The following is an 11,675-nucleotide window of genomic DNA, read 5'->3' on the forward strand; positions in this document are numbered from 1 at the left end:
CAGACCGCCGCTAAAATGACGCTAAAGGGCCGCTAAAAATAGCGGTGCTTTACCGCCGATGCCCGCATCGACCCAGTGTGAAAGGGGCCTAAGAGTTCCCTCCACTGGAACTAAGGGGCCAAGCCCAACCCCTGAAAAACAACCCCCACACCATAATCCCCCCCCCTCCACCAAATGGGTTGGACAATGATGGTCAAACATCCCCATAGACACACTCCTAAACCTTGTGGGCGACCTTCCAAGAAGAGTTGAAGCTGTTATAGCTGCAAAGGGCGGAGCCAACTCCATATTGAACCCTATGGGCTAAGACTGGAATGCTATTAAATTTCATGTGCATGTGTGTAAAGGCAGGCGTCCCAATACTTTTGGTAACATAGTGTATATTCAGCTGTATTTCCTTGACTATAATCTAAATACGAATGTATGAAATTTGCATTGGTTACAATGACTAGAAAGGGTGGTATCCCTTTAAGATCTGGGCGTTCTCTCCTCTACATTTATCTTGGCATCTCAAAGTCCATTTCTTCTTGCAGGTGAGTATAGAGCAGACACCGAGAAGAGGATTCCATGCTATGGGCAGGCTTGCTGTGATCTGTGCCGTGCTCACTGTGGCGGGTGCGTAGATTTTTTTTTTGCTTTTATCCTTTTATTCACATCACTGTTTTATAATGTGTGACAAACCCTACAGGGAATAATATGCCCCCAGCGGCCGGGTAGACATGTTACCAAAGGCTAATAGACGGGAAGGGGGGGGGGGGGGGGGGTGCTTATTTACTAAAGGCAAATCCTCTTTGCACTACAAGTGCAGTCGCTGTAGATCCGAGGGGGACATGCAAGGAAAACAAACAGCATTTTTGCTTGTACATGATTGGATGATAAAATCTGCAGAGCTTCCCCTCATTTCAGATCTTCCCCTCAGATTTACAGCGGCTGCCTTTCCAAGTGCAATTGCAGTGCAAAGTGGATTTGCCTTTAGTAAATCAACCCCCAATGGGGTTGACAGCCTTAAAAACAAAATAAAAAAAGATCCTATTTCAAATATAGCATTTTGCTTTTACTTGCATTCACAGCATGTTTTTCCTGGCACCAGCACATGTATACGCCATGGATTGGCACCAGAAAAAGTAAAATGACAGTATTTTATACAATTCTCCTATATGCCAACATGGCAGCTTACATGGGGTAGTATACCGCTATGGATCGGCACCAGGAAAGTAAAATTATAGTAAGAATTCAATACAACTTTCTGAACTTGATGGGTTGGTGCACATTGCCCTGAATGTGGTATCAGTATTTGCACTTGAGTGCTTTTTTTTTTATTTTTATTGACGGATAAGGATTGAGATGTAATATGTATATGTAGTAAAAGTGGGTACAAAGCTTTCGTCCAATGAAATACCTCTAATAAAGCATAGCCCGGTGTTTGCTGGTGAGTAGAGCAATCCTCCCCGCCACAATCAGTCTGACGCTGAAGGATTGCATTCCTCTTCTCTCAGCTATTTCCAACTCTCCTTGTATTCATTTCCCAGGAAGCGAGGTGTTCTGTGAATGAATGACGAGTCCACGTTACTCCATTCACAGAACACCTATGATTGCGGGGAAAACACAAATACAGTTTACAATGCAGCTGGAGCCTCAACTTTTTTATATATATACAGCGGAACCTTGGATTACGAGCATAATCCGTTCCAGGAGGATGCTTGTAATCCAAAGCACTCGCTTATCAAAGCGAGTTACCCTTTAGGAGTCAATGGAAAACTAAGATAATTCGTTCCGCATTGACTTCTATTGCATGCAATAACGTATGTGGCCAGAGGTGGGGGGCGCTGGAGAGCCTCGGAAATACTCGGGGACAGCTCGAAAATCGGAAAGGCTCAGAAACACTCGAGAATAGAGTATTTCTGAGTGATTCCGAGTATCTGCAAATGACTCTGAACCGTTCTGAGTGTCATCGGCGCCCCCCCCCTGCACCTCTGGCCAAATGCGGTACTGCACGCCACATTAGCTTGAATTCTACTCGTTTTGCGAGACAACACTCGCAAACCGAGTCAGAATTTTATTCTTTTAAAAAAAAAAGTTGCTCGTCTTTTAAAACACTTGTTAACCGCGTTACTCTTTAACCAAGGTTCCACTTATATTTCATGCAGCTTAATTCTTTATTGTAAAAGCAAACTTTGGAAGTGTTTCATCTCTAATGATTCAGATGGTGGAAAGCGCTGAAATCACATTAAAGCGGAAGTAAACCCAAAGATTTAACAGTTTCAAAAACAGTTACAGTTGTTTTATATATATATGTATGATAAGTATGTTTATGTATAAGGTTTTGAAATTAAATGTTATCAAATGTTTTTATGTGAAAAATATCTTAATAATAAATAATTGAAATATATATTTTAAAAAAAAACAGTTACATTTCTGGCACGTGCCAGGAATGTAACTTTTACATTGGTTGTGCCAGTGGCAGCTGGTACTCCAAAAAATTTGAGGGGTGGGGGTGCAAACAAACTGAAAAATTCTGAAAAAAAACATCAATTGCACTCCAACTGTGCCCATCAAATTCAGCCACTGTGCCCATCAAATTCAGCCACTGTGCCCATCAAATTCAGCCACTGTGCCCATCATATGCAGCCACTGTGCCCATCAAATTCAGCCACTGTGCCCATCATATGCAGCCACTGTGCCCATCAAATTCAGCCACTGTGCCCATCATATGCAGCCACTGTGCCCATCATATGCAGCCACTGTGCCCATCAAATTCAGCCACTGTGCCCATCAAATTCAGCCACTGTGCCCATCATATGCAGCCTCTGTGCCCATCATATGCAGCCTCTGTGTCCATCAAATGCAGCCTCTGTGTCCATCAAATGCAGCCACTGTACCCATCAAATGCAGCCACTGTGCCCATCAAATGCAGCCACTGTGCCCATCAAATGCAGCCACTGTGTCCATCAAATGCAGCCTCTGTGTCCATCAAATGCAGCCTCTGTGTCCATCAATTGCAGACTGTGTCCATCAAATGCAGCCTCTGTCTCCATCAAATGCAGCCACTGTACCCATCAAATGCAGCCACTGTCTCCATCAAATGCAGCCACTGTACCCATCAAATGCAGCCACTGTACCCATCAAATGCAGCCACTGTGCCCATCAAATGCAGCCACTGTACCCATCAAATGCAGCCACTGTGCCCATCATATGCAGCCACTGTGCCCATCAAATTCAGCCTCTGTGCCGATCATATGCAGCCACTGTGTCCATCAAATGCAGCCACTGCGTCCATCAAATGCAGCCACTGTGCCCATCAAATGCAACCACTGTGCCCATCAAATTCAGCCACTGTGCCCATCATATGCAGCCACTGTGTCCATCAAATTCAGCCACTGTGCCCATCATATGCAGCCACTGTGTCCATCAAATGCAGCCACTGTGTTCATCAAATGCAGCCTCTGTGTCCATCAAATGCAGCCACTGTGCCCATCAAATGCAGCCACTGTGCCCATCAAATGCAGCCACTGTACCCATCAAATGCAGCCTCTGTGTCCATCAAATGCAGCCTCTGTGTCCATCAAATGCAGCCTCTGTGTCCATCAAATGCAGCCACTGTGCCCATCAAATACAGCCACTGTGCCCATCAAATGCAGCCACTGTACCCATCAAATGCAGCCTCTGTGTCCATCAAATGCAGCCTCTGTGTCCATCAAATGCAGCCTCTGTGTCCATCAGATGCAGCCTCTGTGTCCATCAGATGCAGCCTCTGTGTCCATCAAATGTAGCCTCTGTGTCCATCAAATGCAGCCTCTGTGTCCATCAAATGCAGCCTCTGTGTCCATCAAATGCAGCCTCTGTGTCCATCAAATGCAGCCTCTGTGTCCATCAAATGCAGCTACTGTGCCCATCATATGCAGCCACTGTGACCCCCTACCCACCCGCTGTCTGACCGGAATTCACCCCATCCTGGTGGCGGGTCAGGCAACGGGTGACGGCGGTGAGCTATGGGACATGCAGCGGGTCAGGTGGCGGCTCCTGCATCCTCCATAGTTCCTGTGCATCTCTTCTTCCGTTCCGCTAGGCGTCAAATGGGGATGCCTGTGCCTTCAGCCAATCAGGTGACGGGTATTAGACCCGCGCTTCCTGATTGGCTGAGAAAGTGTTAGAAAAGCAAATGTCTATTTGTAGTAATGGGGGAAAAAAAAAACTTATCATTTATTTTGTATAATTCTCCTTTAAGGGGGCATGGCAGAAGGTATGTCCTATACCTACATACTTTTGCAAATAGGTGTCCCTTGATCCCATCTCAAAAAGTTGGGAGGTGTTCTCCCTATCGGCAACTTTTTTCATACCAGCTCAGCCTGGAGCCATTAACCCCGGCATGGCCAGAAGCTTAGCCACATGAAGAGTACAGGGCATACATACTGTGAGTATTACAGGATCCAGGGAGGGAATAGTGCCCCATCATTGGTGTCCGTGGGAGGGAATAGTGCCCCATCATTGGTGTCCATGGGAGGGAATAGTGCCCCATCATTGGCATCTGTGGGAGGGAATAGTGCCCCGTCATTGGCGTCCATGGGAGGGAATAGTGCCCCATCATTGGCATCTGTGGGAGGGAATAGTGCCCCGTCATTGGCGTCCATGGGAGGGAATAGTGCCCCGTCATTGGTGTCCATGTGAGGGAATAGTGCCCCCGTCATTTGCGTCCATGGAAGGGAATAGTGCCCCCGTCATTGGCGTCCATGGGAGGGAATAGTGCCCCGTCATTGGCGTCCATGGGAGGGAATAGTGCCCCGTCATTGGCGTCCATGGGAGGGAATAGTGCCCCCGTCATTGGCGTCCATGAGAGGGAATAGTGCCCCTGTCATTGGTGTCCATGGGAGGGAATAGTGCCCCCATCATTGGCGTCCATGGGAGGGAATAGTGCCCCCGTCATTGGCGTCCATGGGAGGGAATAGTGCCCCCGTCATTGGCGTCCATGGGAGGGAGTAGTGCCCCCATCATTGGCGTCCATGGGAGGGAATAGCGCCCCCGTCATTGGCGTCCATGGGAGGGAATAGTGCCCCCGTCATTGGCGTCCATGGGAGGGAATAGTGCCCCTGTCATTGGTGTCCATGGGAGGGAATAGTGCCCCTGTCATTGGTGTCCATGGGAGGGAATAGTGCCCCCGTCATTGGGAGGGAATAGTGCCCCGTCATTGGTGTGATTAGGAGGAATAGTGCCCTGAGGGCCAGATAAAGGCAAGCAAGGGGCCACATCTAGCCCATGGGCTGCAGTGGAGACCCCTGTAATAAACCAATCATGGTGTTCCAGTAAGGTGAGCAAAAAATGATCCAAAATAGCTTTTACATGGACTTTTTCACAACAGATTGGATCATTTAAAGGCAGGGCTCAAGTCCTGCGGGAACGCATGGGAACGGAGTTCCTGTACTTTTTCCACAACAGTAACTCAGTTCCCATTAGCAGTCGTGTCCTGCAAGACTTTGAAGTATGTGAGCTGTGTGGGAGGTGCTACACCAGCAGCTGCTGACAGCTCGCAATAGTAAGTGCCGCAAACCTGACCATTCAGGCATTGCCAGTAGGGGGCCCCATGACAGATTCCGCTTGGATCTACCTGTCAATCACAGCCAGCTGACGGGTAGATCAGGTCCCTGCTGCTAAGAGATTGTATTTAGTCAGACCTCTCATGATGCTCCTCCCCGCCGGCCCCTCCTTTTATGTACTAAGAGTTAAGCTTCATACACACAATACAAAAATTGGATGAAAAATACCACTTTTGAAGTGTTCGTGCATATGAGCGTATCATTTTTTTTTTTGGTGGCCGAGTGGATCTTGGGTGGGAGATCCCACGCTTTTTTCCCCAGGACTTGACCCCTGTTTAAAGGATAGATAAAAGCTGCAATTAAACACTTTTATATAATATTTTTCTAGAGCTACACATCATCCCAGAAAGACAACTGAGGGAAGATGGGGCATCTGATTCCATAAGAGGGATTGTCCTCCCCAATAGGGGGCAAGTGAAATCTAAGCTTCTTCAGTCCAAACCCATCAACAAGGGAGTGAACCTGAACCAAGCTTGAATCCGTCCCACCCAGTATCCAACTGACTTCACCAGTTCTTGTTAGGAAATCACAGAGGATGGAGAGATCAGGAACAGGGCTGGTCTACTAGGCGTGGAATCAATTCTACATATACAGGTTTACAGAAAGCCTTCAGTCCTGGAAAATAAAAGGGAAAACATAAGCATACACATGTAAGGCATGTCAGGGCCCAATATTTAGTACATCTCTGCACTAGTTGTCTCCTTACAAACACGAACGTAGAGACAAAATAACTGCTGAAAATCCAGAGAGTTCCTAGCTTGTCGTGTCAGCCATGACCAGTGCCTCCTGCTAGACCAGGGATCTCCAATCTACAGCCCTCCAGTTGTTATGGAACTACCTGTCCAAGGAGGCATTGTAAAACTCTGCAATTCACAGACAGGACTAGGCATGATGGGTATTGTAGTTCCAGAACAGCAGGAGGGCCGTAGTTTGGAGACCCCTGTGCTAAACTATGGAACTTTTCCAACCTGCTTTTCAGAGGAGGAGAGGTTTGTGTTCCTAATGCCGCGTAAACACGATCAGATTGTCCGGCGTACTTAGTCCGCCGAAACGCATTTCAGCGGACAATTCGATAGTGTGTGGGCTTCAGCGGACTTTTCCAGCATTAGGTCCGGCGGACTAAGAAAGTATTTTTGGACTCCAATCTTCCCGTCGGACTTGGGTTTCAGCGGATAAATACGTTCGTCAGTATGCTAGTATGGCGGACTAAGAATGACGCATGCTCAGAAGCAAGTACGAAAAAGGAAGCTATTGGCTACTGGCTATTGAACTTCCTTTTTCTAGTCCCGTCGTACGTGCTGTACGCCATCGCGCAAGCGAACGTCGGACTTTCTGTGTGTCCGTGTGTGGCCAAGTCCGTTCGGTAGAAAGTCGGCCAGACTATCTGCCGGATTGTATGTCGGACTAAGTACGCCAGACAATTCGATCGTGTGTACGCGGCATAACACTGCCTGTTCTAATACAACATCAATCATCCATAAATGGTTGTCACCAGGGCTGCCATAGTGAGTAGAGTTGGCCTTCCTGTACCAGTCCTTGGTTCTTTAAGGGGCCCAGGGGCAGAGGATACTTTAAATACCCTTTGAATGCCTGCACAGTAAATCCATGGGCCATGGTTCCCAGTGATTGGATGTGTCACCAGTGTCACCAATGCTGCCATAGTGGGTAGAGTTGGCCTTCCTGTACCAGTCCTTGGTTCTTTAAGGGGCCCAGGGGCAGAGGGGACTTTAAATACCCTTTGAATGCCTGCACAGTAAATCCATGGGCCATGGTTCCCAGTGATTGGATGTGTCACCAGGGCTGCCATAGTGGGTAGAGTTGGCCTTCCTGTACCAGTCCTTGGTTCTTTAAGGGGCCCAGGGGCAAAGGGGACTCTAAATACCCTATGAATGCCTGCACAGTAAATCCACGGTCCATGGTTCCCAGTAAATACCGCCCTCAGGAACCCTTTCCATACCATACACAGTCCTTATGAGGTTATCATGTATGAATACATTATTGAACAAGGTTTTTTTTTTGCCCCACAGATTCTCTGGTAGTGACCTCATACGCACCGCCAGCTGCATTGCTGCTGCACCACGATGTATTATTGTGCTGCGAGTTCTCCCATCCGGAACCCTTCGCCCTGAGCGATATCGGAGTGATATGGAAGGTGAAACGTGACAGTCCAGCACAACTGGTTTACAAGTTCGATGGGCACAATGCCACCGCTGAGAGATCGGGAAGTTCCGTAGATTTCACCTCGCTGCCAATGGGGAACGCATCTCTGCATCTGCCCAACCTGACCCTGGGGGATGCGGGGGAATACACCTGTACTGTATTTGTCTCCACACATGCCGGCAAAGCTACGCTTCATCTGAAAGTGGAAGGTAACAGAATAGTTTGTAATGCTTATCATGCAAGTTAAACAAATTGATGCAATGGTCTGATAAAAATGTCAAATGTCAGATCAGAAGTCAGACAGTGAGCAAAGAGGCCACACAGTAGTGCCAACAGGGGGCAAAGTAGTACAATAGCATTTAGAAGAAAGCTTAGAGGTGTTACAGACTACAAAAGCAGGGGACACGTTAATCCACAGAGCATAGTATGTTTAGGGAAGCCAGAACAAGGAGAAATACTTACCTTAACTACACTCCAGCAAGCTCCCTATGTGACCAGGCCACAGCAGCCTGCTGTCTAGGCCAGTGGTCATCAACCTTGTCCTCAGGGCCCACTAACAGGCCAGGTTTTATGTATTACCTTGGGGAGATGCAGACTATAATACTACAATCACTGAGCAGCAAATGATATCACCTGCAATGTATTTCAGTTATCTTGCAAACCTGACCTGTTAGTGGGTCCTGAGGACAGGGTTGAGGACCACTGGTCTAGGCCACAGTCCAACGCTCACCTCTTCCACATATGATGCAGAGTTAATAGTCCTGCCACTCCTGCACTGCGTTTAATGATGCAGAGGGACTGCCCACAGCTTCATGGGCAGCTTGATGGAACAGGGAATAAGGTAAGTAGTACTGCCTGTCCTTGTACACCATAGAAATGCCCATTTTCCCCTTTTGGCGTGGGGGACTCCACTGGTTTTTATTCCAGCATGCAGTTCAGATTTTCATATTTTCAACACAGTAAATTAAAACATACCGTCACTGACCTCTGGAGCTGCTGGCACTGTGAAGCATCCTCAAAGTTGACAACCCTGAAGTTGCAAGTTTTTTTCTTAACAGCTTAGTGCATGCCATTACACAAGGATGGCAAGCTGCCAAGTCACTACTGCCATAGAAAACAAGGGGGGATGAGCTGAGTTTCAGTGCCTCTTAAACAGTAGCAGCTGGTGCTCAAAATGATTGGGGGGGGGGGGGGGGGCAAACGAACTGAAAAATACTGAAACAAAAACATCATATGCCGCTTCTGTGCCCATCATATGCAGCCAACTGTGCCCATCATACGCAGCCAACTGTGCCCATCATACGCAGCCAACTGTGCCCATCATATGCAGCCTCTGTGCCCATCATATGCAGCCTGTGTGCTCATCATATGCAGCCAACTGTGCCCATCATATGCAGCCTGTGTGCCCCATCATATGCAGCCAACTGTGCCCCATCATATGCAGCCTCTGTGCCCATCATATGCAGCCTCTGTGCCCATCATATGCAGCCTCTGTGCCCATCATATGCAGCCAACTGTGCCCCATCATATGCAGCCAACTGTGCCCATCATATGCAGCCTGCGTGCCCATCATATGCAGCCAACTGTGCCCCATCATATGCAGCCTCTGTGCCCATCATATGCAGCCAACTGTGCCCCATCATATGCAGCCTCTGTGCCCATCATATGCAGCCAACTGTGCCCCATCATATGCCGCCAACTGTGCCCATCATATGCAGCCTGTGTGCCCATCATATGCAGCCAACTGTGCCCCATCAATTGCAGCCTTGGTGCCCATAATATGCAGTCACTATGCCCAGCAAATGCAGCTTTGCTTTTTTTTCCAGCCTGTAAATTATTTCTTGTTAGATTAGCTTCTACATGGGTCCATGTTCCTGAACTAACACCCCTCGATCTATTTTCAATATTTCTTATAGCCTGAGGTTTTTACTCTGCTGCTTTGTTACCCCATCAGTACACAGTTCACAAAGAAGTAACAGTTTAGGCATTATACTATTATATTATATTATTACTTGTCGTCTGTCTTTTCACTTGCTTGGCTATAAAATCATTATAGTAACACTTTTTCAGTCATGTTTACCTATTAAAGTAATTGGGCGCACTTTAAACTTTATTTTGTAATTGTGTTGTCCCCCCTATACATTGTAAAGCGCTGCGTAAACTGTTGGCGCTATATAAATTGTTAATAATAATAATAATAATAATTCCAATATTCCCAAATGTGTCGTTATACACCGTAGCCTCCCTGTCAGTATTCCAGATTCTGGCTCGGGGTGAGATTTAAATACCATAAACGGTATTCCCGAGCCGGGATCGCATCGCTGGATCCATGGAGGGGGGATACTTACCTTGTCCCCTGGATCCAGCGATGTCCCCCTGCTGTGATCAGCGAGCCGTCCTCCAATCGATCTGTGACAGCGCCGGGCTCCGTTCCCTGTGAGCGCTGCGACGCACGGGGACGGAGTTCGGCGCCAAATTCAAAAAGTAAAAAACACAGTATAGATACAGTGTATTGTAATCTTACAGATGACAGTACTGTATATCAAATAATTAATTTTGTGAAAAACAGTGTAGCGCTTATTTGTTTTTACCACATTACAATGTGACCAATGTAATCAGTGCATACATTAGACTGTGCAAACAAATAAATACATTTAAACACTCTTTGCTGTATATGATAATTAAAGCTAGAATGTCCAAACAAATATATGAAAAAATATATATCAAAAATAGGAAAACAACGTGAAAACAAGTGAAAAGTTCTCCAAATTTTCCAAATTTTCTGTGTATGATACGATGAAGTGAAAACAGTCCTACACCTTCTCCAAGGAATGATCGCACAATCACCGCGTGAACCCTCCACCACATAAAATGGGGGCTTACCAGATTTAATGGATCCTACTCAAAATTATATTTGGAGGATCATATATGCTTGTAGATATACATAGGCTTTTTCGATGTTGTCCTTTTCTGGAAGACTTTCAAGTGTGGCTATTTCCTCTACAGTATGTCTCCATCCACATAAATCATCATAGGTAATGGGATAGATATAAAAGAAGAAAGCAGGGACCACAATAGTGTAACTCCGTTTTTCGTTTCAAGTAATTTAATAAAAAATTATCAAACTCACTTGTACAAAGAACATAAGCGCTTTTTCAATAAAATCTCAGGCTGCAGTGAAGTCCCAACGCGTTTCGTCTTAAGCAGACATCATCTGGGTACTGTACTGTATCAAATAATTACACATCCCCTTTGTCCCTAGTGGTCTGTCCAGTGTCCTGCATGCAGTTTTATATTATAAATACTGTTCTTTATGCCAGGAAACTGGAGATTGTCCATAGCAACCAAAAAGTGTCCGTTTACATCAAAAGTGGTTATAGGCCAGCTAGAAAACAGCGATAATAAATCAGAATCACTCGCAGAATTGAGCGATAGTAATCTGTGGAGAAATTCATCATCAAACACTAAAAGTAATGACAGCAACAATTCTGCATCTCAGCATATTCCAGTGTTTTTGATTACATTATTGAATCATTTTTATTATTATTATATTATTATTTGTTATAATTATTTATAGTTATTTATTTTATTTTATATACATATATATATATATATATATATTATAATTTATGATTTCATATTTCAAATTTTATCATACCTGGGATGTCTATTAGACTCTTGTTTGGACAGATTTAAGTGAATTATTTGTAAGAATTACAGGCCTACAATATAAAACGCCAAATTTCGATGCAAAATAATGGTACTGCTTTCAGGACCTAAAATTGGAAATAATCATACCGCCAGAGAGGTTAAAGAGGAAGTAAACCCTGATGGGTGTTACTTCCTCTTTGATTCCCTGCAAAGGTAAAGCATAATGGACTACTATGCATCGCATCGCATCGCATCACATAGTAGTCTGTTATGTGT

At 45.8% G+C, this 11,675-nt stretch overlaps 1 gene segment (V, D, J or C); it reads left to right on the plus strand.

The window, feature by feature from the left end:
* The window catches only part of LOC143936202 (Ig mu chain C region secreted form-like), a 34,385-nt gene that overhangs the window by 8,419 nt on the left and 14,291 nt on the right, over window positions 1-11,675 (plus strand). Inside the window, 2 exon segments of the C gene segment in view lie at window positions 534-615; window positions 7,616-7,957. Of these exon segments, the coding sequence occupies window positions 573-615; window positions 7,616-7,957 (385 nt within the window).

The sequence above is a fragment of the Lithobates pipiens genome, unplaced genomic scaffold, assembly GCF_037356315.1.
Source record: "Lithobates pipiens isolate NorthernLeopardFrog02 unplaced genomic scaffold, aLitPip1_a1.2 Scaffold_28, whole genome shotgun sequence".
Lineage (NCBI taxonomy): Eukaryota > Metazoa > Chordata > Amphibia > Anura > Ranidae > Lithobates > Lithobates pipiens.